The sequence below is a fragment of the Boleophthalmus pectinirostris genome, unplaced genomic scaffold, assembly GCF_026225935.1.
Source record: "Boleophthalmus pectinirostris isolate CB_2022bp ecotype Guang Dong unplaced genomic scaffold, ASM2622593v1 HiC_scaffold_4, whole genome shotgun sequence".
Classification (NCBI taxonomy): domain Eukaryota; kingdom Metazoa; phylum Chordata; class Actinopteri; order Gobiiformes; family Gobiidae; genus Boleophthalmus; species Boleophthalmus pectinirostris.
Window position 1 is genome coordinate 29,478,387 of NW_026571353.1, and position 27,957 is coordinate 29,506,343.

The 27,957-nt window shown below is 36.3% G+C and overlaps 1 protein-coding gene across 1 annotated transcript; it reads left to right on the forward strand.

Annotated features, from left to right (window-relative positions):
* Positions 1–64: 64 nt before the first annotated feature.
* On the forward strand, positions 65–27,418 carry ercc8 (excision repair cross-complementation group 8). The gene is given in 13 exon segments (XM_055161547.1): positions 65–408; positions 2,212–2,307; positions 2,786–2,887; positions 3,259–3,382; positions 5,392–5,473; positions 11,137–11,205; positions 11,298–11,364; positions 14,602–14,705; positions 17,067–17,085; positions 17,087–17,189; positions 19,784–19,981; positions 23,868–23,963; positions 26,481–27,418. Coding segments are annotated over 13 exon segments (1,203 nt in total). The 5' UTR covers positions 65–331; the 3' UTR covers positions 26,547–27,418.
* The last annotated feature ends 539 nt before the right edge of the window (positions 27,419–27,957 follow it).

Consider the following 27,957-nt stretch of genomic DNA (forward strand, 5'->3'; position numbering starts at 1 on the left):
CGAGCCCGCCCTGACAGCCAATGAGAATGAGCGCAGGTTTGATAATACGGAAGTGACGTTTTAACATGGCGTCTTTTGTGTTGTTTGGAAGTTCATGCTAGTAGTTCAGACCAAAATTATGACTAAAATTGCTGAAATATCGTAGAAATTATTTAAATAAGTAATCGAACGTATTATGTCTTGCCATATTACACGTGTATGCGCTTTGTGTCTTTGATTAAATATTTTATTGTCAACAAAATGGACGAGTTATGGTCGATGCTAGCTCATTTTAACTTAAAGTAGCTAAATAAATGAACTACAAAAGGACTACTGTTATTAAAAAGCAACAATGCTGGGGTTTCTATCATCACGGCAGGCTGGGCTGGATGATCCTCTGAGACTGAGACGAGCAGAATCAACTAGAAGGTGAGCCAAGGCAATGCAAGTAAACTATTTATTCACTAGTGTAACATACATCCATGTATTCCCCTACAGATTACAGATTACATACCCTAAAATGTAGTTTGTAACGGAATCCATTAAATTACTTAAAGTGAGTAATGTAATCTGAATACTTTGGATTACTTGATTTTCTGTAGAGAAGCAAAGACGAGGATATCTTCACATAAGATGTTTTATCTGATAAAAGACAATAAAAAGCTCAGTCTTTACTTAACCATGTTAAAAAATATTATTGATAGAAGAAGAGGAAACACAGCCCATGCAGCATGGCTTAGTTCTGTGAAATCCTGTTTTAGTTCTAGTTTAGACCTAGTTTTAGACCTGGTTTTAGACCTGGTTTTAGACCTGGTTTTAGACCTGGTTTTAGTCCTGGTTTAGACCTGGTTTAGTGTCCGGCAACGAGTGGAATTACTGAGAAAAAAAAAGGGGGTTATAGCCCCAAATGTGAAAACAGGAAAATATCGCTGTGTAATCTATTTATTTCAACAAAGTAACTGTAATTAAATTACCACTCACTGAAACAGTAACTGTAACTGAATACAGTTACTCATAATTTGTACTCTGATTACGTAACTCCGATACATGTAATCTGTTACTCCCCAACACTGCTCACATCTCATATTAAAACACAGACAACATTACTCTATGGTCACAAATCCCTTAGAAAATATTAACAAGGCTTGCGTTTTGCATTATTCTGATAACAATTGTATTGAAGAATGCATCAGGAATGAACTAAAAATGTGACTGCCTTGGTTGAGGTTCAAGTCAGTGAGTTAGTTTATTTTCTTTGGTCAATTAACATAATCACATGTCATGTTACAATGATTGAAGATAAAAAATGATGCATATCACTAAGGTTATTCTATCGACTGAAGGGGTTTAGGCTGAAGTTTAGCACTTGTTTTGCCTAACCTTATTAACATATAGAACAGGATACAAGACAGCAGAACTATTTACAGAAAACAACACAAAACTCATCATTTATGAGAGCAGGAAAGAAAATGTCCCTAAATCTTTTAGTATACACATACACAATACAGAACACAATCCAATATACGTCGATGTTCATACACACACAGACACGCGCACACACATACTGACCATGTACATGTTAATAATTATACCTATTGGTTTATAAACACAATTAAATATATAAATATATTTGGGGGTTACAGTTATTCTGTAGGTTTCATGGAGTAAAATATGATTTATTGTATTTCTCTATATTTGTCTATAATTTTGGTCTTTTTTTTCAGTTTTAATGTGTAAATTGTTTTAGAACCTTTTAAAGTTTCATCGAGACTATTCCACAAATTAACACCTCTGATGGAGACACATCGACTTCTCAGGCTGGTCCTCACATAAGTCGAGCATAAAACGTGAAAGGACTATACAATTAACCACAAAAGGGCAGAAATATACTTTAATACACTTTATACACTCATTGGTGACATTATAATCATAGTCATAGTCAGCTTTGTACTCATTGTTCTATGGCAAAACAATTGAAGTATATTTTGGATGAATTTCTCACATCTATTATTATATTAATATCATTTTCATTCCACACTCTTCTCTCTCATTTAATGTCTCTCTCTTTTTAATTTTATGATGATTATTTATGTTTTGATTTGTTTGTACTGTGATTTCATGTATTTCTTATTCTGTAAAGCACTTTGAATTACTTTGTGTACGAATTGTGCTATACAAATAAACTTGCCTATCATTACTATACAATAATAATATATTTTCTTATTCTGACAGGGTTCTGAGTCTGCAGTTGAATCCTGACAGAGATGTAGACAGAATTCATGGAAATGGCGTCAATACCATTGACATTGATGTGGTAGAAGGCCGATAGTAAGTATTTTTGTTTGGGACTAATTTATCAACTAAATAAACTGACTGGACTTACAGATGAAGCTACCTGGTTGGTAGATCAGATAAGTAAGTCCAGTTGATTTAGTTTAATTTGTTGATGATATCTTATTCCTGCTAATTTATTTGTTTTCAGCCTCTGAAGCAACCACAGTTTAATTTTTGTAATTATCGCATTAGTAGTAATTGAATATTCTCTGAATTCTCTGAAACTGTTAAGCAATACATTACATGTTTGTGAATAAAATTAGAAAGATATTGAATTAACTGTATAGCAAATGTAATAAACTTTAAAATTAAAATGTATTCAATAAAATGTTTTCAAAATTGATGTATTAAACTGTACAAATTTTATTGCTTATGAATACTTATTACAATATTATTATATGGATTAAAATATGAATTAAAATATAACATATTTAAAAATATATGGAAATTCTGACACATGGTATGTTTGCAGCATGTTGTCCGGAGGTGCTGATGGTGTGATTGTCGTCTACGACCTAGAAAACTTCACTGGAAAAACACAGTACACCTGCAAAGCTGTCTGTACAGTGGGAAGGTAAACATTCAACATACCTCTCTCCCACAGCTGATATGAAAGACTGTGACCATTAGGGGGCAGCCAAACAGTTTTATTGAGGTAATCGCTACGCTACTACTATTGTCAATTCAAAATAAATTGTTGTTGAATTTTCAGAGGTAGTTTTTACATGCCTAACTACTTGGTTGGTTTGATTAAGATATGATGATAATGAACTATCTAATCTATCTGCCTTGGATGTGGTTTTATTAGGAAGGAAAAAAGTAAACATAAAAAAATTGTGTTGTTAGCATAGTAATACGGAACTTTGTCTTGTTCATTATTTTAATTAGAATTTTAGACACTAGATACAATATAGAAACACAGTGATCATTTTTGTGAAAATCCAGGTCAAATCCCCATGTGCACAAGTTCAGCGTGGAGACTGTGCAGTGGTATCCGTACGACACAGGGATGTTTGTCTCCAGCTCATTCGACAAAACCATGAAGATCTGGGATACAGAGACACTTAAGGTACACCTCCCTCTTGTTTATTTTGACCACTCCCTCACTCATGTTAACACTCACTCACTTTAACAATGCACTCCACTGTAAAAACGTTGACCAATGCGTCACAAATTTGACTCCTTTTGTGCCCTCCCACTCTCCCCTCGTTGCTTTATGCCACTTGGTCCCAGATGGCAGGCCTGTGATGCTAGAGTTACACTGGCACCACTGTTACCTCAAGAGGTCATTCAAAGGACAGAGGAGAACCCGCTCGCCTCTCATTAGCATTAGTCAGTGTTTGAATTCTCAAGCACGTTTACCATGTATTGTCTGTAAGGATCTCCCAATGTGTCATGTCCTTTGTGAAAATGAACTATAGAAATACTAGAATACAGCGAGTAACAATAAAACAATAAGATGATTCATAATTAATAAAATACTTAATAAACCTTTATTAACATTTGTGTTTTATCACTTTTGAAACTTAAAACTTTTATTCTTTTTTCCTCAGTCATGTCACACAGTCCATGAATCAGGGAAATGACACAGTTGCTCAAAAATACTTTAAGGACTTTTAGTATTAGTTATAGTGATTAAATATGAATAATACATGAATTAGCAAAATGTATTACTTTGGGGCCATGTGTTAAATTTCCACATCAGCTCATCACTGAACAAAATTCACAAACTAAAAACTTGCTTGGGTGGTATGGCACAACATTACACAAAGAATACGAACTATGACTACTTCTACGAAGAATAAAAAATAAGAGCATGTATTAAAATAAGTCAAAAATATACTTTAATATACAATACAAAATATACAGTAGGGCAGAATAACAGAACAAAAACTAGGTTAATTACTTTCACTGATGGTTAAAGTGGCAGTAACTGGTGTCATAAAGTGACCAATGTTGATTCTAAAATACTACACTTATCCTTCTGCTTCTAATTACAATTGACTGAAACACTGACTAATCATGGCATCTCTATTGTAGGCAAATGGTTGTATGTACAGTATTTGATTTATGTCTTACTGCTTGTGTTTATCGTTGATATAAAACAGAGGCTCCAGTGTTGAGGGCATTGGCTGGCACTCACTGACAGAGCGCAGAGCAGAGGGGACACTGGGCCTTTTTATGCTTCCAGAATTACAGCCATCATTGTGGTTGAGAGAGACTGGGATTCAGAGCTTGGTTCTTTTCCACCTTCTCTTGATGCTTGTTGTCATGTGCAAGTAAAAGTAGTAAAAATATGCAAATCTCTAGTTTGAAGGGACAAAAATCCTTAACATTAGAGAGTGTGCAATATAGATTTTTGTTTCTTCAACCGATACCAATATTCAGTATTTGTGCATGTGTAAACAAACATACAGCTATATTTTATATGTTCCTCTTCAGATTTCTATTTCCATTGTAATTCATTAGTCTAGTCTCATTAGTCTGTTTAAAAAGACTCATCTGAGGACAAACTGGCAATAACACATGGTCACACACAGGCTGGGACAGTGCAGAATAAACAGTGGTGCCAAAAAAGAGTAACACTGTCTAATAATCGGTCTATATCAATGTCTAGGGAAAGCTTCTGATATTGCCAACGTTGTTATATTGACCATCCATCGACCTGTCATGTGGTAGAAAACATATTGTTTCACTCGTGGACAACGTTTTGCTATTTTTTTGTTCTGTGATGAGATTTTTTTTTCAATATTATGTCTTTTTTTTTTTCAGCAATATGTCTAACTTCAAAATGTGTTATCGTGAAAGGCCTAACCATCCGTAATAATGATAATAATCAAGAAAGGTGTTAACGCATTTGATACTACTGCCGCATGCTTTGTTGTTTGTAAAACCAGATTGTTACATTGAGTTCACAAATATAACTTACCTGCAAAGAGGAGTGGTTAAGATATTAAATCAACAACGCTTAATCTTTGAAAATATGTCTAGAGGACTTCCTGTTGACAAATGAAATGAACACAGTGTGAAAAAATTCTTAATCTCAATTCTGATTCACTTTTTCCATTTGTGTTTTAGCCTGCCGAAGTCTTCGAGTTTGAGACAAACGTGTACAGCCACCACCTGTCTCCCATTGCACGAAAGCACAGCCTCATCGCAGGTCTGCATTACTCTGATGCTTTTCTTATCTTCACCATCATAAGTGCCCCTGTAGACACACATAAAGGCAACTGTGTCAAGAATTCAAGTTAGTTTAATCAGTTTGTTGCCCCGAGCTAAATGCTACGTGCTAACCTTACATTCCTTATGTTTTAGGTTAGAGGTGACGTGTGACCTGGGGGTATCAAATTTTAGAAAGCGGGGGAAGATCAAACTTTATTGATTTCAAAGTGGAGAAATTTGCTGTATTTTCCGGGCTATTAGACGCGATCTTAAGCCTCCAACCCCATCAAAAAACGGCCGCGCGCCCCGCAATCCAGAGCGCCCTATACACGAATCCACTCGAATGTCCCAGCACGACTTCAGTAAACTACAAAGCCGCATCACCCGCAGAACACGCAAACACACACGGAGCAGACAGCGACCGCACAGCGAAAAACACCCGCAGCCACACTCATCACTCCACGTGGACGAGGAACGGAACGGAGGAACGAACCGAAAAAGCGAGTGCAATGTGCCACTTCTAGACACGACTGAACAACTGAGTCACTGCGAACACGCCGACAATCCAGCGATCGAACACAGCGCCCTCCCTACACGCCACAACTGAACAAAGCCCAGAGTCACCGTGAACGCGCCAAACAAAGTCCCACTGACCCGTCCAACTGTTGTGTTTCGTTTAAAGTACGGTGCGGTTTATTTGTGAAAAAAGTTTGAAAATAGACCATTTAATGACAGTGCAATTTATAATCCAGAGCGCCAAATAGCCCAGAAAATACGGTATTTGTTACACAATCTTTGAAAATACATTACAGTGAAGTACAGGTTGGAAGAATACGTTGTTTGGAAGCAATCACAATAAATAAACAAAAAAATTAACTAAGAATAACAATTGTAATGTGGTCAAGCGGCTATAGCACATAGTCACTTCACAGACACAAGGTTTGGGTTAAGATAAGATAAGATAATCCTTTATTGTCTCCCATGGGAGAAATTTGTCTTGGGACAGGGGGTAACATGCTTTATCAAAAAACAGGACAACACCACACAAAGCACCACATAAACAAACACCATAGAACAAAATAAATATGAGACCAAGTATGACCACGAGTGATGCACCGACAGGACCTTTAAATTATTAACAGACAAGCCCTTTGCGTTCTTGTATTCTATTAATAATTGCACATTCCCAAGCCTATCTGCAGTTTTGATTGCACATTCCCTGAACCTGTGTGCAGTTTTAATTGCACATTCCCTAAGCCTATGTGCAGTTTTGATTTAGACACTTGGGCAGCGTGGGACCTTACTGTGTATCTTTAAGTTTTTGACATTAGCCAAGGCAAGTTTATTTGTATAGCACAATTCATACACAAAGTAATTCAAAGTGCTTTACAGAATAATAAAATAATTTAAATCACAATAAAAAAAAAAGTCTAAACATAAATAATCATCATAAAATTAAAATGACTTTAGCTCTTTGGGAACAATTTAAAACAAAATATTACATCTTTTGAATTGTGAAACATACTCAAATTGCGTCCTTAAAACCTGAAACTGAAGCCCCAGAATATTTTGCGTTCTCCCCATGCTGGAGTTTGCTTCCTTTGGGTGCCTGGAACATGCCCAATAGGTCGGGCTGGGAAATTTCAACTGAGACTTAGACACAGTCATATCTAATCGTTAGTTACATGTGTTTAAGTCCCCTGTAAAAGCATCCGTTTTGGAGCAGTTTGGAGTCTGTAGTGTAACTTAAACTTGTCATTGTGTTAAAGGTCACTGGTGTCTGGTATGTCTCGATTGTGTTCAGGAAATCAATAGAAATCAATACTTATATTTGTTTAGTTATTGTTCCATTGTTTTCTTTCATTTTTGCCTTATCGTCCAGCCCTAACAACAGGCTTATCCTAGTCCTAAAATAGTCTTAACCAAGCCTATCAAGATTGGAGGGGTACTGCGCTACTTCCTCCTGACACAATGGAAGGGTCAATATGTAACCTTATAACAAAAGGACATGTGTTAAAGGTACACTGTGTAACTTTTCTGGTAGAGGGTCCACCACCTCCTTCACTTTTTTTTCTGAAATGTTCTACAGTATGGCATTTAATTTGACTATCTCCATGGAGACAAACAATCCACATCACTAGGCCAAGTTACATGTCAAATCTGTGGAGAAGTAGATCCACTTGCAGTAATAATACGTGTTTTGCAGTAGTTTTTGAGAAATAAAAACATCTATAATTGAATAAATACATAGGAAAGATTGATTGATTGATTGATTTTGGTCACAGGTATATTCTGACATTATTTCACAGACATATTTAACATACACAGACCGAAAAGGTGTAGGCTGAAGTTTGAGCTTATTATGCCTTTACCCTTTATTCCTTTGTCAGAGCATCGTCTTGACACCAGTTCACGTTCATAAATACAGCAAGAGGAAACAAACAAATCAGTAACAGTACAGCAAAATACTATAATACAACCTAAGTATCATATTTTATGTATCTGTCCAGAGTTAAACATTTAAACTTCTTTATAAACTGGAAGAAAGTGGTGCACAATTTTAGGTTTTTTGTACACTTGTTCCAGAGATCCACCCCTTTAACAGATAAAATTTCATAATATTTGTTCTGATTTTCTTTTTGATAAACATGGTCATTCTTCTGAGCTCATATTGGCTATTTCAGATTTTGAACATATTCTACAATGACAGATGAAGAAAAAGAGGTGCCTCACTGGGTCATAAAAGAGTAAAAAATAGCAGTACAGGTGCTCTACAAGGGTTAAAGGTTGTATAGAAGATTTTCCATGGAAAGAGAAATGCAGCGTTCTTTTTCAAATGTCGCGCTTCGCTCCTCTTCCCCTTCTCTTCTTCTTTCAGCGACATCAAAAACAGACTTTCTTTTGCGGCGAACTGGGTGTGATTTCTTGTCTGCCATTGCAGTAAACTGAGAGGAAGCTACAGTTTGAAAAAGACGCTAAGAACCGCTGTGTTAGTTGAGTAAACAGCGTGAGAGGCGAACGTAAACCACGTAATCCCAGCGCGCCGGCGAGTCAGTGACGCTAGAAACGTAGGGAGTTTGACTGACAACCCAACAGCCAATAGATAAAGAGGTAGCCTTGTTATCTATTGGGTGATGTTTATCTGCCCCCACCACGTCAACAGCTGATGGATTTTCATTCTTTTATTTTTGGTGATCATAATTACAAGGCTGCTGTATCTCTGTAATTCTATTTTGAACTTTCATTGACAATTTGAAAGAAACAAAAAAAAAAATCCTCCATACAACCTTTAAAACAGTTGTCTTTAAACAGAAATTCACCCTTACTGGAAAATGTAAAAGTGGAGAAGGTACAAACCCGAGGCACTCCGACTGAAAATATTAAAAGTCCTTTATTGTATGAAGGGACACCAACACGTTTGACCAGCAAGATGGTCTTTGTCATGGTCTTCTGTAATGATTTTGACAAGAGATTGTTGTTTACTTAGAACATGATTTTCAAAGTGGAAAGTTAGACAAAATCGTCAAATTTAAGAGTTTGAAGGTTTATAAATAAAGCATTGGTTGGTTCATTGTAAGATGATAATGTGATTGCTCTTATTACCTTTTTTTTTTAAGATAAAGTTTAGATTTGTATTAGTCTTATATGTATTGCCCCAAATCTCAATACACAATACAATATTTGTTTAATGCCATACAGTGGAACATCCCAGGCTAAGAAATAACATCACAGACAACAGAAAAGTTACACAGTGTGCATTTAAGTGGAAAAATACATGAATGTAGATGATAAAAGCAGAACAGATTACACATACATATTACACAATTATGATTTAGGGCAAAGGTTAAAGCGATCCAAGAAAACTAAACTAATGAGAAGAAATGGGCAGGAAAGGAATGAATCTGTCTCAGAGTGGCAGAGCTGGACGGACAGGTTGCTGGATCTTGCCTCACTGTTCAGAACACATGGACTCACCGACACACCTTTTATGAAGAGACATTCTGTAACAATGTCATCGCCTTTTCACTCGGCCCTTCCCTGAGAGCGGCTCGTCCGACTGGTTACAAGCATCCCTACCGTGTTTTAAATGATTTTTCGAAACCAGCTTTGAAGGGAAATGGTTCCTAAAAAGCAGTACTAGCTTAGAAATGTCATCTTTGTGTTTTAACTGGCTTTTTTCTGGATTTTTACACATTTTATTTATTTATTTTTAATAGAAATTGAAATCAAGTCACTCAGCCACACCTTATCTGTAAGAAGTGTGGAGGGTTAGTTCTGCTTCACGTTTTCGAAGCCTCTCCCTCTTCCTCTTTCTCTCTCTTTGGCATCATAAAACACTAAAGACGTGATAAGCAGGATCCTTAGAATAAACAACGGTTATCAGAAACTTTGGTCTATTTGGAAAACACTTTTACATTTTGGTTTTTAGTTTTGAGTAGGAAATAGATACATTAAAAGATATTTATTGTTGAAATCCTAGATGATAATTTTGTGGGATTAATGTTTGTTTGAAGGTTTTGTTATCTTAATTTAATGCTCTTTCTCTGTCTTATATATATATACTTATTGTAGGAATGTCTAGAATAATAGTTAAATTGTACAACTGAGAAAAACTAAGAAAATAATACTTAGAATTGCTTAGAAAATTGTTAGAATTTTAGAAGCAAGGACCAGTCATTTCAATTGAATCTCATGTAAAACGCACTGTTTCTGTCAACTTTATTTAACTTGTTCATTCATAAAGTTTGATTTTATTCAGCTGGTCATGTAATACAGGAATAGTTCTTGTGGCCTTATTCACCTGCACACACACAAATCTGATCCTAATCTGATTTCTGGACCTTTAAGATTAAATAAATGACATGAAAACTATACACTGTAAAATCATGAGAGACCATGATCTTAAAAAAAAAAAAAAAAAAAAAAAAAAAAAAAAGATGACGATTTGGCTATTTATATTTCATTTAAATAATCTTCCAACCAAAATAAATCTGATATTAATCTGTGATGTAACTGGCGCCGGTCTGAATTTGTGAATGAAGATAAGAGGTTCACTGTTGTTTGTTTATGGTGCCAAGTCATATCATCTAACATTGAATTTAATCCTGGGGCATTCTTAAAGGTGCTATATTACACAAAATGGATTATGTTGTTACCTCCACAAAAACATACCTGGAGTTGTCTTTTGTTTTCACACATGTTTGAGTAACCCTAGTCCTATTAGTCTGTCTACATCTCCAAAGCTCATAATGCTCTGTTCCACCTTGTGACGTCATGTAGTGATTGCTTACAGTTAATAATTAACAACTTTCAAGGCTGAAACTATCCAAATGATTCTAGTGAAGGTGTAAGGAGTTTAAAAACACAGAAGAGCACTTCCTATATTACCACATGACATCACAAGCTGGAACAGTGTGTTTTCAGTTCAGAACAAAGCCTAAATATGCAAGATATGTGTGTAAAATATGTGTGAATGAAACAAAACACAACTCCAGGTATATGTTTGATGAGGAAACAACATTATAACATACAGAACATGATGTACCTTTAATAAATGGCCCTTTAATAGCTCACAAAGTGCATATTTCTACTTCCGTATGACAGTAATTTGACCTAAATATTGTACTGTGTGTTCACTTGTCATGTTGTTGTTTTTTTCAGTGGGCTCCAAGAACCCAAAGATCCAGCTGTGCGATATGAAATCTGGGTCAAAGATACATGTTCTTCAAGGTTAGTTAAGTAACCATAACCACTGTGTACTCATGGAAGATGAAGCATGTGATAAAAAATAACAAAAGAACCACATGTTTTTTTCATTTTAGGGCACAGAGCTGAAGTTTTGTCTGTGAGGTGGTCGCCCAGATACGAGTACATACTGGCCAGTGCTAGGTAAGAAGCCTTTAATTTAAACTTTAAAGTTTAATATAAATTTGAAGGGTTTACATTATGCTATATTCTGATCTATGTTTGAATGTCGTCTCTGGAGTTGCAATTTGTTTCATTCATACATTTTTTTAAATTTATGTTTATTAAGGACATCACAATCGCATTAGACAAGCCAGATATTGCTTTGAGTGTTTTAGCACAAGTGCTAGTTTTCAACACCTGTCCATATAAAAATATAAACTACATGCATAAAAACAGAAAGTACAAGACACATAAATTACATACAGATAAAATATATACAGTAGATTTTAGTGGATGCAGTTTTGACTGGAAACATACAATAACTTTAATTTCCTTTAAATTTGTTGTAGTTGGTTTCCAATTTTAAATGAGCTGTTAAACCGTTCCACAGACTAGGCCCTTTAAAAGAGAACGAGGACTGACCAAAGTCGTCCTGTTACCTGAACAACACAATACCACTAGTAGCCCTCTTGTGTTCGTTCTGTGTGAACATTTTATGCAAATTCTGAGTGTAATATTCGGTTAAGACACTTAAAAAATAATTTAAGATTGTTAAAATTTATAAATTTTCAAAGTTAAAAAGTTGATGTTCTTTGTAATTTCACAGTGTGCCAGTTTTTCTTTTGTCAAAAATCTTAAGGGTCAGTTTGTTGAACAAAGCGGTTTTAATGTAGTTGAGGAGGCCTGGGACCATGAAGTGATACAATACAGATGAGAGAAGATCATTGCGTTCATGAATATTTTAGTGTGGAGCGATAGATCTTTACGTATGAACGAAAGCAACTCGACTAATCTTAATCTTCTTCACAAGTATTTTTGTGTGACAGTAAATTTTAAATTTTCATTTAGAATGAATGTTACACCTTGTGATGTCATGTGGTAATACAGGGAGTGCGCCACTAAACTCCACACACCTTCACTAGAATCATTTGGTTGATTTCAGCTCTGGAATTGCTAATCGCTTCTGACCAAAAGACAAAAGGTAGTGTTTAACTTGAAAATTACCGCTTCAAGACATCACGAGACAGAACAGAGCATTTTGAGCTTTTGAAGATGTAGACAGACTAATAATAAAGGATTACTCAGATATGTGTGAATGAAACAAAACACAATTCCAGGTATGTTTTTGAGGATTATAATTTGCACAATGCCAGGCCCTTTAAGTAATATCTTTTATTTAAGTGGAAAATGCCAGTGACAGTGCACACATGCAGAACAACTCACAAGATGTTTTTGTTTACATTTTGGCCTGGACAAAAAAGAGTTATGTTTTGAGAAGCCAAAGTAAAAACAGCAGTTGTACAATGGCACCATAAATAGAAAAAAAAAAAAAAAAAAAAAAAAAGAGTCCAAAATTGAAAACTGAACTGCACGGTGTTTTTTAATATATGATGTAAAAATCCTGTTTTGTCTAGTCTTGTGGGAAATACGTCTCATCCCACCCGCATCTGTTAATATTGTAAAATAATTAATAAAATGAAGTACTGCAAAAGTCTGGGAGTAAAAGTTCAGCAGGTTCCTCTAATGACAGATCGACTGACAGCTTGTTTCTCTAAGATGAATGCTACGTGCTCTTGTGCACCACTTTGTTTTTATTCTCTTTTATTATTTTTAAACCGTGTGACAGGAGGGGACAGAACAGACTGGTGAATATTCCCGGTTTACATTTATGGTCGAATTTAAAGTTCATTTTTCCATGAATAGTTCTAGATAATATTGTCTGAGCTGCATTAGAACAAGTATAAGGTCATATAAACTAGAAACAAATTTATGCAACTGACTACAATAATCCAAGAGGAGATTTAAACCACAAAAACTATTGTAAATATTGTTACCAAAAACACAAGCTGCAGGAACTAAGTAGATAATAGAAAAACTTTAGTGCTTAGTTTGCATCTGGAATGAGTCATACAAGTTTTTAATCCAACCTTTTACTGTTAATCTTATCATATAGCCACAAATAACCTCCCAAATAATTCTCAGTTTTGCAAAGAAAATATACACATGATAAAGATAAGGGGTGTGCAAAAATATTGAAATATTTATATATCATATCATTTAAAGTGCTGATACATTATCGATATCATGGGCTGCTGTATCGGTATATCGCCAAGGGTAGTTTTTGGTATATTTTACTAAATTATTTTGTTAAAGCGCTACAGTTTTGTTGCTTGTTTAGAGGAAGGAAACTCATTTATGCGACACATTTGACATTTTCACAGTTTTGATTATTAAAATGTTTGTGTTTCATATACTTTGTACAAGAAATGGTTCAATAAAGACTTTTAGTTTATTTTTTATTGAACCGTATCGAATCGATTTGAAATATATCATATTGAATCGTATCGAATCGAAAGCTAATTGTATCATGGTATGTATCGTATCGGCAACTTCTGAATGATACCCAGCTCTAATAAATATTGACCCCAAAAGAATATTGTACAATAAGTCGTATAGTAATTATCGTGACAGGCCTAAATTAAACTAGTACATGCACATGAACCACTATGGAACCTACATGGACCACTGAGGGTTTACACAAATATAAAAGAAAGTACCGGTACTATGATTTGATGTTGAAAATCACATTCTAAAGATTTTTAATCATTCTGGTATTGTAATCAATATCGAGTCTATTCCTTAGTGTCTAAATTGAGTTTGAAATGTTAGTATCATGACAACACTAATACGTATAGCAATCAAGTATTCTAAAATAATTTCTCATTATTGTGTTAGTATTTTTAGGGCAAAAGCAAATTCAAGTTAACCCATATTTTACGGTCATTGACACATCTACTGTATATGGTACAAGCCTGTAGTAGCAGTAGTATCTTTAGTTGGAGGCACATGCTAGGTACAGTTCCCATCTGTTTTGGTCTTTCTGTTTAGACTTGCTAATTAACCCACGGAGACGCTCCCATCCCTCTGGACTCTGACTCAATTTCAAAACAAGGCGTGCAGAAGTAAACCTATAAATGAACACTATTCTATTAAAGAACAGCTTGTAATCCCAAAAGTAAACTGCTCTTTTCATGACCACGTATTGACAGAATAGTTAGTAGTCGTCTGTAGTAATCTCCCATCTCAGAGCTTTCACGTTGCTTATTTAGTACGACGAGACAAGATGCTAACTCTTGTTTATTTTGCCAATTTATCTTGTAGCGTTGATGTGCGCTAATTGGCATAAAGATAACAGCTTTGTTCTTTTCCGGTTTTAAGTGCGGACAGTAAAGTGAAGGTGTGGGACGTGCGGCGGGCGACGGGCAGTTTGTTTACGTTGGACCAGCACAACGGAGACAAGTCCAAAGCCGCCTCAGAAGCAGGTAAAACGTCACTTTACACAAAACTTATTTAAATAAAGTATGTTTTTGTTGCATAATAATCAGGTTTCATTTCGTGAGAAGCATCTAGAAAGAGCTAGAATCATGTTATCAGTCGATCGAGTTTGCAAAAATAGCAGTGACCGGAGATGAGCTCGAGATATGTGTCAGGTGTTTAGCAATATCTCTTCTCCAGCTGGAAGGCATTAAACTGGAAAGCCTTAATAATGTACAATAAGGAATGTTCTATGCAATTACACCTACTAGAAAGTTCTGCCCATTTGTAAACATAATTACCACGCTTTGGCTTTAATCACAGGGCTGCTGCACGTGACAAGAGGTTGCAAAATATATAATAATATTCCAGTGTACCATTTTGACACTACATTTGTTTAACATCAAAGTAAAATAAAATGTTTCTAACTAAATGTGCACCTGTTTATCTTCATAGCGATGTTATTGTTTTGCCTGCAATGTTCAATAGTGTGGCTTTAAACCTTTCTGTCTTGCACTTATTCAGTTACATTTTTAAAGGGTGTTTTTAATGCATGTATTTTTGCTGTAAGCAGGCTCGCCTCTCCACAGTTTTGCCTTGTAAATTGACCTGGTGGCGTCATCTGCTTGTGCCCACGGAGATGAATGCCTTACCGTGGAAAATTACAGGGAGACCTAGACGTAACATAGAAGAGGATCTGTCACCCGCTTGTTTTCATGGAGATGTTATTGCTTTGTCTGCTCTAGAATGTTTAGTAGTAGAGATCAAGGGCCATGCCATCTACAATTTATGAACCGCTTTGGTCTCTGTGGTCATGGTAACAGCCATCTTGCCGGTGATTCGCAAGACATTCTGGGAAAGTGCTCATACCCGTTTACTTTCCCCTACCCCTCTGCCATAACAGTAACTGGGACACCCCTACACAAGAACGTGCAAAACGAAGGGGTAGGGGAAAGTGGTATGGCCAAGGAGTGCAATGGGATTCAGCCTAATCCCATCTATCAAAAGGGAGATACGATACATTACAAGTCAGATCTGTGGAGAGTAGAGGTGTAGCGATATTCAAGTCTCATGATGCGATATCGTCACGGTATGAACCTCATAGTGCGATATCTTGGGAAAGCTCATGATATGGCGGGGAGGCTCACGATTAGGAATGTAACAATATCCAAATCTCTCTGTACGATATTTTCACGATATACATCTCACGATACATTTATTGCGATATTTTGTGGAGGTTAACGAAACTGTTAATATGCTACTTTTTCATCTTAAAATGCCTTGACAAGATTTAAACCAAAGAACTACGACTTAAAAGTGTTTAGAACTGTTATTTCTTCTTGTAGTCTGCACTGAAATGGCGCAAAGGATCATGGTCTATGTAGTTCCCTCTGTCCTTTTTTTTTTTTATAGCTATTTCTGCGCCATAACTCTTAATTTAAGCAAAGAGACTTGTAGTTTTTATATATCGTGATGGTCCTCGATATTATTGTGAGCACTTTGACAATACGATATCACGATATTTTGATTATTGTTACATCCCTAGTGGAGAGGACAGAGAATTATTGCATTTTTTAGAAATAGAAACACCCCCAATGACTAAATGCTAGAGGCAGATGTTTAAATGTACCATAGAGCATTCCAGGCAAAGCACTAACATCGCCATGGAGACAAGCAGGTGACGGAACCTCGGAGGGAAAAGTTACGCAATGCACCTTTTGAACCAATTTTATTTTAGGTTCAGAGGAAAAATATACATCTTTGTGAAATAGAAAACCTTATAACCTTAAATGCATCCTTTGTCCTTTTGACAGCATTGCCCAGTCATCATGCACTGCAGATTTCAGTGTTGCTAAACCTTCTGCATGCAGTAAAAGCACGCAGGTCTTAAAAGTAAAATGCAATTAAGTGCTCTCTCTGCACACGTTGTCTGGTTATTCAGGTTAACGCATATTTTAGACTGCCTCACTGGAGGAGAGGTCACATTCTGTACAGTATCGGTCTTTCCTGTTTATAGTTATGTTTGTGTTTGTGCTAAAGGAACCTCTGTGCACAAGAAACCATGTGTTTAAATTAATTATGTCACATGTTTGTTGGCATTGTTGGATATGTGCTTTAAAGTCTTACCTGCACCTTTTTATGTATTGTTCAGTACTATTACTACTACTTCTACTGTTTTATTTGCACTTGTTAAAGGTGCACTGTTTAACTTTTTGATTAATTGTGCGGTTGGTAATATAAGTTCTTTCTGCTCCTTACACTATTCTAAATATTGTTTTTTGCTCGGCTGACATTTCAAATAAATACAGTTAAGAGAATGAAATCAAATAGAAAATAATAATAACACGGTTTTATCTTGTGTTGATCAGCAAACACAGCCCATAATGGCAGTGAACGGTCTGTGCTTCACTGGAGACGGTCTGTACCTGCTCACCACTGGGACGGACGACCGAATGAGACTCTGGAACAGCGCTTCAGGGGAGAACACGCTGGTGAGCTCTGCTGCTAACTCAATACAAAAAATATGGAAAACAATTCAAACGGAAAATAGAACTGAAACTTTGGGTTTACAAAAACGCATAAACTAATAAATGTGAACTATGTAACTTTACTGGTGGAGAGGCGACTTCTTGCTTGTCCTGTTTACGTAGAGATGTTATTGCATTGCCTAGATTGTTTCACCATGCATTAAACTTGTCTCTACCATGTCAAGTTACATGTCAGATCTGTGAACTGGCAAGCCCCCTTATTGTTTTTCAATCTACTTTTGGAATTGAGCATCTATAATTAGATAAATGCAAGACAAATATATTTAATGTCATACTGTGGAACCTTCCAGACAAAGAAATAGCATCTCCATGGAGACAAGCAGGTGGAGAAAACCAAACCAGAAAATAGTTTAAGTTTTTCAAAATATTTAAATTTTTTTTGATGCAGGACATAGTGCATCTTTAAAAAACAAAACAAAAAACTGTTTACTCATCTACTTTTAACCCAGTTTGCAATTTCCAGTAGAGTCCAAACTGTGTGAAGTAGTGCAGACCGTGGCTGTAATAGGCACTTAATAATGTAAAGCTAATGCAACAATGTGTACGCCAGTGCAGTGCGTGAAAACACAGGCTGTACCTATGTCACTGGCACAGGGTTACACAGGGCTCCTGTTTCAATTTCCTGCTCTGCTGCCTCCTAATGAGGTTGCTATGCCGGACATTTTTCCATCGCGGGACCACAGAAGACTAAAGGTTCTCACACTGTGGTGCAGGTGCAGCTGATGGGACGTGCTTGAACTAACCAAAGTGAACGTTCATTTGACTATGCTCGTATGTGTGGTGCTGAGTTTAGTTTCACTACAATGGAGAAGTATGGAATCAGAGAATTAAGGGAGTTGCTGGAAAACTTAAGATTCAATTCTACACAGTAAAGTCAAGTTAGATTTGCTATTAATATTACTCATCTTTCTGTTTAAGATCAGACTTCAGCTTTAGTGAAAGACATCTTGTTGAATAAAAGCATATATACTGCTGCTATACCTCAAGGTCATGTTTTAGGACCTGTACTGGTCTCATTGATTGATTTAAACTGATGCAAGCTTTATTGAGTCACACAGGAAATAACTTGGGCACAATAGCTCATAAATCACACAATATAATAACAAAGGGAAAAAAAAAAATTACAACATTTTAAATCTAAATCATTAAAGTAGCAAAGATAGCAGGAAGTGTGTTTTAAATAAAGTACACATATACAGAATTGAAGAAAATAAACTATAGTAATTTAATAATCAAGGTATGTAGAGGTTTGGTTAGGAAGTGCAAACGTAATTATAGAAGCTTTGACATGACATAAGGATGTACTGTATTACATCACTGCAATGAAATAACCAAAAAGCTGTCACACGTGTGTTGTGTTGTCATGTCATTTGTCTGCTGTCTTGTCTAATAGGTTTAATGTTTTTTTTGTTTTGTTTTTTCACTTTTTTTTTTGCTAGTGAACTTTATATACAGTGATTAATTAGTATTATCTACTGTTCTTAGTCATTTCTGGCAATTTTAGCATAAGCTCTGTAAATTGGCAGTTTTCTGGTTCAAAATATCTAAATCTGCTGTCACAAAATAATAATATTAATAATAATGATCATTTTATATAGTGCTTTTCTGGACACTGAAAGACACTTTACAGATCATTATTCATTCACTTCATACCCAGACGTGTAGCCACAGCTGCCCTGGGGACTGACTGGCGGAAGTGTGGTTGCCTGTCTGCACCACTGCCCCCTCCGATCATCACTCACGTACACACCACTTTCATACTAGGCACTGTGGGCGAAGTGAGGCTGCCTAAGGACACAACGACAGTTTTTGCGATTCCCAGCGGCGTCCCATCACAGTACTAATCAGGCCCGGCCTTGCTGAGCTTCTGAGATCTGACAGGATCAGGCTTTGACAAGCTGATATGGCCACAAAAGACTTCCCTAATTATGAACAGGTATTTCTGATTGCACAGCAGAGGCGGAGTTTGACGTGCGGATACCTGTGAGACCAATCACACTGCTTTTATACCTCCAGACCTCGCCCCTCCTCTCTCATTCTCTCCAGGTTCTGCCCAGTTCAGCAGCTCTATTTGAAATGCGGTTGTGGGCGCAGTTTTGGTGTTTAGTCCGACTTTAATATGCCCTGTCCTAATTCAAATAAGTAAATATATTTCAGTTTCTGTTCAGTTTAAAATATACAGTATGGGCAGCAGTAGCTCAGTTAATAAAGTGTCCATCCTCTGGTCTGAAGGTTGTTGATTCAAATCCCACTCTTGACATAAACATTATTGGTTGAGCAGTCAGATCCACTGCCCCACAGATTGGCAGTCTGATTCCTGCTCTAACAGATGAATACTGCCATTGTGTCCTTTGGGAAGACACTTAACCCACTTCAGCCCGTTCTCCGCGTACACTGGTGTATGAACGTGTGTGTGAATGGGTGAGCGGTTCCTTGATGTAAAGCGCTCTGAGTGCCTTGAAGGTGGAAAAGATTTAACATTTATATCAGCTTGACATGAATCCGACGTATCTGAATCATGTTATTATCTCTTTCAGGTAAATTATGGGAAAGTTTGCAATGAAAGTCGGAAGCGGCTCCAGTTCTGCGTGTCCCGAGGCTGCAGCCCTGAGTTTGTGTTCGTGCCGTGTGGGAGCTCTGTGGCCGTGTACGCGCTTCACACGGGGGAGCTGGTCACTATGCTCAGAGGACACTACAACAATGTGGACTGCTGCGAGTTTCACCCAGACTATCAGGTGAGAGGGGGAGGGCAGAGGGGAAAAAAAGAGGGGGGAGAGGGAGAAGAAAGGGAGGAGAAGTGAGAGGGGAAGAGATGGGTGAGGGAATTGAGGAGAAGAATGAGAGAGGGGGCGAGGTGCTCTTGGTCAATAAAAGACAATACAGATCGATACTAAAGCTACAGTACCATTACTAGAGCTAGAGACTAAAACTAACTCAAAGCAAAACTACATTTGAAGTAATACTGAAAAGTAATACTGCAAAATCTCTCTTTTCTTGAAAAGCTTTAAAATGGACCTTAGACTTAGACAAACTTTATTGATCCACATGGGAAATTATTCGGACACAGTAGCTCACACATCACAATATAATGTAATAACAAAGAGCTAAAATATAGTTGAGATTTTAGGTGGAGGCTCCGTAAATTCTAAATAAGTAGCAAAAAAGAAAGAGACAAGTGTAAATAAAAAGACATAATTATATAAATGTAAATGTACAAGTCAAAATAAAATAGAAGCATAAGTAATAAAATATAAAATCACAGCTTTATACAAGAGATCATAGGAAGACTTAATGATTTTTTAAATGAAAACTAGTATAATACCACATGGTAAAATTAAAGATGCAATATGTAACTTGCGATGTTATTACTTTGCCTGGAGTGTTGGCATTGAATTTATCTCTACAGAGAAAAGCTGAAGATGCTGCCAGGCTAAGTTACAGGTCAGATCTATGGAGAGATCACTCCACTCATAATGTTTCTCGAGGTATTCTGGTCAATTTTATTAGGAAATCAACAATGTTTCAGAACTCCCACTAGAAAAGTTAGATAATGCACTTTTAAAGTCACTATTAAATATTTTTTACATTCTATTTTCTAAAAAAAATTACTCTTATTATTGTGGTAATCAAATCTGTATCAAGTATGAAGCTTTTCCTTATTTGAAATTTTAGTTTTGTGCTGTTACTAGGGGCTCATCTTTGCACAGTTCACTGGACCGATCATTGCTGCACTTCTTATTTGCCTTTGCCCATCTGTGTGTCCGACCTGTAGTCCTGCACATGCACTTTTACAATGCCCTTTCAGCTCGAAATTAATTTACAGCTTCACATTTCCCGATCACCATGGCGATATCAGTCCAGCCCCTGTAAAGATAAGCACTAAAGTCAACACTACCAAAAGCTCCATCTATTCTAAACGCAAATATGTAGGGCGTGTCAGCATCAGTATTTTGCTAATGTGTTTTTGCTAATGACCTTTGTGTTATTATGTGCGGTGTTTAAAAGGGCTGTATGCAAAAAAGTGTGCAGAGGAGTTCAAGTTTGCAGAACGTACTCCCTACTCACTCACCCGTGTTATCTTAGTACTAGAAGTTATTTAAAGTTATGCTTGGAAATATACAGCCACTCTAACAGAACTGCAACTGAATGGGGTTTGGCTGTAGGCAAACTTATAATTTGTTTAAATTGAATGTAAAGGTCGTATATTAAAATGGACTCTTCTGAACTTTAATCGATGTTATAATCCTGTCACTTCAATCAAAAATATACCTGGAGTTGTGTTTTGTTTCATTCTCACATGTTCGAGTAATCCTTAATTTTTAGTCTATCTGCATCTCCAAAGCTCAAAATACCTTGTCCCACCTTGTGATATCATGAAGTTTTCAAGCTATGTTGTACATTTATTTACCTTAACAATTCCAGGGCTGAAATTATCCAAATCACCAGTAGCTTTCCAGCCCCTTCCAAGCAGCTCACCAAAGGATTTCTGAAGTATACTTATTGTGTTGAATGGCTCAGATTTGATGAACTACGACTGTAAATGTATCATTTTGATGCCTAACGTCTGTAGGGTGACCAAGCATCCCTATTTACCCAGGACAGTCCCAGTTTTGACCCCTATCCCCTGTCCCAGCAGATTTATCCAAAAAGAGTGATTTGTCCCAGTTTTATACAAGAAATGTCCCACGTGTCCCAATTTTTGACCAATTTGATCCCTGCCAACATTAAAGGGAGACATAAATTGTCATTTGTTTAGGTAAAATACAGAAAAGCTGCTTAAAAATGACCAAAACACAAAGAAAATGTGACTATACCGACTCATATGTTCGTCATGAATGTCTCCGCAGAACAATTTTCCTTAGTTGTGCACTCGTTGCACAATTTTATTATTACCAACCACCAGAAGAAAGGGGATGGTCCAGTTTGTTTTGAAAATCTGGTCACCCTAAACTTTGTGCACTAATAAATGGACAAAGGTTTATGTTTTGTAAGTATCTAACTGTTGCCCATCTAAAGCTTTCCTATACTCGATATCTTGTGACCATTAAAATGAGAAGAAAAAGACTGGAGAACCCTGATCCAAACGATTCCAGTGAAAGAGTTTAAACATATATATTTTTTAAATAGTTGTCCTGTCAAACAAAGCTTTGAAATGTCTCCTATAGTCTTAATTTAATTGACTTGTCTCATTTAACTTGACAATTCAAATTTCCCATTCCATATTCTCCACAGTTAAGGTCAAGACACTCCCTGTTTCGTAGAGCACATATCATCAATCCATCAATTAAACTATTTATACAGCTCTTTTCATACAATACAATAGAATATAACACAAAGCGCTTTATCGTTACATGCAATACAAAACAAAATCTATATAAAAGTATTTTAAATTTGTATTATTTGTACTTTTTGCTTAGACATAAAAATATCAGCATGGTATTTGAAATAAAACTTGAAAATCATTGCAGGCAAGCATAAACTTTTTAGTGAAAAAAATTGAAAAGCATCTTCAATTTGTTTTCTTTAGGTTGTTTTTATTTCAATAAAAAATCATCTTATGTCCCTACTGTGAGCAGGCTTGCATCTCCACAAACCTGACTCTCATTTGGGCTGGAGGAGATCATCTTCCTGTTGTTTCTTGTTTTCATGGAAATGTTGTTCTGTATCTTTAAATATTGTCAATATGGGAAATCAAGCCAAGTCAGCTCTTTAAATCCTTTATCTTATTTTGTGTTGAAGTCCTAGTCACATTTTTATATTTCAAAACCACAGCATACAATTTTAACATGAAAACAAACTACGGTACCCAGCAACACACTCAAAGTCAGCTCTAAAAGGCTCGAAGAACATACCAGTTTCAGAAGTGTCCCTTGTCGGCTTTCTATACACTCCAGAATGCAGTTGAGCAGCTCGTCAAGGGGACATGGTTATAGGTGTCTGTCACGTATTTTCTTTCTCATGCAACCTCAGTATGATGTCATGTTCCTGTCCCTGTGCACAGACGGGTCCCGTGGGTCGTGATTTCCGCTGATCATTTAGAATAGTTTAATTGCTCTTGTAGTTTAAGCAGACCTGTTACGCAAAATAAACTTTTCAGAACTTTTAACCACGCTGATGTAGTTTCACCTCACCGTGTACTCGAAGTTGTATTTGGAGTGATTCATGCTTTCGAGACACCCACTGCTTTCTGCTTACTTCGTTCTCCAGCTTTATTTTCACGGTCGCATTGTCATTTCAGTATGAATGATTGAAAAAAAAAAAACTCTGCTTGCTTGTGTGAGCTGCAGCTTTTCCCTGGAGATGCAATTTTGCGACTCTTTGTTGATGACGTTTACGACGACGTCAGCTCCCATTGGGCATCACTGTTTACTAACACGTAGGTCAGGACTTGTTTCTTGTATTAACTCATTTTAGACGGATATTGGGATTTAAAATGTTCAAAGTATAACAGAACGATCCACGGGTGTCAGAGATTATAACTATACAGCTGACACAAACACAATAGTTCTTTCTTTAACCGTAGCTTTTCTACGGCTTATGTCACTCCAGTGAACAACGTCATGTCTGTTCGGATCGGAATCTGTCGGATGTCAGTTAGCAATCGTGTCTTGTGTTTTGCAGGAGTTGTACAGCGGAGGTAAAGACTGTAACATTCTGGCCTGGGTTCCTGTTCTGCGGCCCCCAGATGAGGAAGAAGAGGCCGAAAGTGCAAAAAAGGCAAGTGAGAGTTCAAACAACCGACAACTCGGGCTGTAACGATTAATCGGAATAATCGTGACTAGTCGACTGTTAAAAAAAATCGATCTTGACTGTAAACTTTACTATAAAGACATATACCAGCATAAGCCAAAATACCTTTTACATCAAAAACTGGACTTAATCCCTTTTTGATATTAAAATGTGCTTGTTGCTGTTTTTATATAAAGGTGCACTGTGCAGCTTTTCTGGTGGAGGTCGGCCATCTGCTTGTCTCCATGGAGATGTTATTGCTCTGTGTGGAACGTTTACTAAGGCTGGGTATTATTTGGAAGTTGGCGATACGATACATACCTCGATACACGGGCCACGATACGATACATATCTCGATACACGGGCCACGATACGATACATATCTCGATACAGTGAGCTTACAGTTCGATACGATATATTTCAAATCGGTTCAATATGGTTCAATAAAAAAAAAAGCTAAATCATGGTTGTGATACTAAAAGTCTTTGTTAAATCACTTCTTGTGCAAAGTTCATATGAAACACACCCATTTTAATCATCAAAACAGTGAAAATGTCAAATGTGTTGCATAAATGAGTTTTCTTCCTCTAAACAAGCAACAAAACTGTAGCTGTAACAACATAATTTAGTAAAATACACCAAAAAATACTCTTGGCGATATATCGAGACAGTAACCCACGATATCGATACTGTATCATCACATTAAACGATATGATATGTCGATATTTCAATACTTTTCCACATCCTTAAGGTTTACATTTATGAAATTATTAGTTATTTATTAAATAACGTGGTTTAATCGCTCAAAAATACCTAGTAAAACAGGCATTCTTACTGTGAGCAGGGTCCCCTCTCCACCTCCACAGATCTGACCTGTAACTCAGTCTGGTTTGGTCTCCATGAAGACTGAAAGGTTTAATGCCATACTGTGAAACATTAGTCAAAGCAGTAACATCTCCGTGGAAAAAAAAAGTATTTAACGGAACCCTCCAGCAGAAAAATTGCACGACGCACCTCTAAATAAGACACTTTTAAACACAAAACTTCATTTGGCCAAAGTCAGAAACACCATCAGAGATAAGACTTGTCACATGAGTGGTATTCAGATCATAGCATGTCCGTGTTAAATGTCCCATAGAAGTTTCACATACAAACCCAGGAACACTCTGGCACTTAAATTAAACATGCTGAGCTGCATTTTGTTAGTGCTTATTTTATTACTAATACCACGTCACTCCTGCTACACGTTCAGGTGATGACTACACATAAGCTCCTAGCCTGGTCACATAGTTTTAGGCAAATTAAAGTTGCTCCGGAAGTGTGTACATTAAAATCACTGTAAAGCAAGTTAAACTACGGGTTAGACTACTCATTTTACTAAAACACAGCTAAGATCATTACGATGTTTGCATAAGCATTCACACCCGTTATCCTAATTTGGCAATTATTTAAGGCTTACAGTTTTATTTCCTGTTTGAAATCATAACGTCACACTAGGGAATTCCAAAACGTACCTATCAAAACTCCCTTAATGTACACAGAAGTGATTATCTTACAAATATAAATATAAGAAAACACTTTTATTTAGTTGAAATAATGTTTTAAGTTTCACAAAAAGTGTTACATGATTACATTTCTTACCGGATTTCTTACACGTAAATAAACTTTGGGACAGAATTCTCCCAAATGTGAGTTAGAGTTCTCTACTTCTGGTCATTTTCAACATATTTTTTCAGCTTTTCTTTCCAAATTGTTTCTTGAATTGACCCAAGGACTGAAATATGAAGTGACAAACTAAAACAAGAATCAGAACATCATCATCGCAACAGATCTAAACTACAGGGTCTTTTTTTATGCAGAATAAAACAGGAGATTTTAATGTTTGTTGAGGAATAAAATTTGCTGATCTGCTTATTGTGTCCATTCAAATTGCGATTTTAACTGAACTACAATTAATCTTGAAGTCTTATTATTGAGGTTATGATGATGTATGAGTTTTCTTTTAACTTGAAAACCTTGAAGAATTCTGGGAGACAATGAAGACTAAACAGAGGACTTTCATATGTCATATTTTGACTAAGCTTGCTATGATAATTGATACTAACAGGAAATGTTTGGTCATTTTTTTTGCATTAAGATAAGATTTGAGCTGTAGAAGTTTGAAATATGAACTTCTATGCCTTGTTATAGTAGATATAAACTAATTACTGCTTTATGATTTGGTTTCAATAGTATCGTTTAACCTCTACTAGTTTATTTACTTCAGCAATATATCACATTTCAATTTTTTATCATGACTGGCCTGATTTTGACACTCTGCAGATGGTATCAAGTGTAGCAGCATTTTGTAAATACTGTTTAAATCAAACCCCTGAGAGCCTTGCACAAGAATTCCAGTGCGTACGGGCTTTTTTATGTGCCAAATGTCAAATATTTTACATAACTAGGGTCTTGATAAACAGTAATACTTTTTTACTTACTGAAAATACTCTATTTTGTGTACAGAATCCTGCTGGAGCGACATCCTTGAATCCTGCTTTTCAGGACGCATGGAGCAGTGATGAAGACTGATTGCTGAAGACTGGTTTTGTCCTTAAATAGACTCGGTTTGGTCCTGGTCTAGTCCCTTTGAAATATGAACGCAGCGTGATTCACTAAAGACTGTCAAGAGGAAACACAAAGGGACGTCGTCAGAGATCATGGTTGATTTAAAGCGGGTGATGCTTTAACCGCCTTATGTAAATATTTTTTTGTTTTGTTTTTATGTACATTTGATCATGAATTTTTTCTGCTCGTTTTATTTGAAGTAAACTTTGAAATTTGCACAGAAAGTGTTGTATTGAGTCTTGAGTGCACTATGTGACTTTTCTCCTGGATTCTGCATGCTGCCTTATTCTCCATGGAGCTGTTATCACTTTGCCTGTTGCTTTCATTCAGTGCAGGTGATTTATTTTGCCCAAAACACCTTTAAAAACATAAATTCTTACTTTGAAAGGGGCGTCACTTTTTTTTTTAGATAGGTAGAGATTGGTTTCATAGTGCACTTTAACTTTATTTATCCTGAGGGAATATGATTTAACACATTACTGGTAACAAAGCGCAAACAGAAAACAAATTAAATATCAATTAAAACAGAAATAAACTTAAAGCTAAACTGAGAGGAGGTGTGTTTCAGCGGTGGGAGAGAGTAACTATGCTTAATGTCCACATGGGAGGCTCTGTGACAGTCCCAGGACAATTTGCATTTGTTTTCAAGCTGACAGCGTCTGTGAAACCAGCAGCAAATGACAGTGAAACCCCGGTTAGGAAACACACACATTTGCACACTTGTATTAGAATATATGTTAAATTATGACAGGGATTTTGATGTTATATTTTTGTACTGCCATTTCTGTATTCATGTTCTTTTTGAGAAAGCACAATAATAAATAGTTTGACCTAGAGGATACACTGGGAAGCAGTCAGTTACATTTTCTCGATCACTAAGAGTAGTTTAATCACAGCATATATTTTATTTTCCTTCTTTAATATTATTTTAAACATACACTACAAATTTGAGTCACATTTTTGATAACTCTCCACTACAGAGCCTAGGTCTCTTTCACTTATAAATGAGAAAATTTGATTGATTGATTGTTTTTTATTTCGAATTTGTGCCAAGAGAGAAACAATAATCATTTATACAACATATACATTGTAAACAACAGAAAAGCACATTTCTCAAAAAGGAGCGGGAAGAAGAAAAACTTATATGAACCCACCCCTATTTGTGACGTAGTGTCAAAATTTATGCAGTTGCTTCTGTACATTGATCACTGAACTTAACAAATATTTACATATGGCAAAAATAAATTACATATTATGCAAACAAAATATAATTTTAACGCCAAAACGTTTCAAACATTCAAAATTTCATTGTGTTTCTTCTCACTTATACCTTTAGCCTACATAAGCCTATTACTATTAGGGCTGGGTATCATTA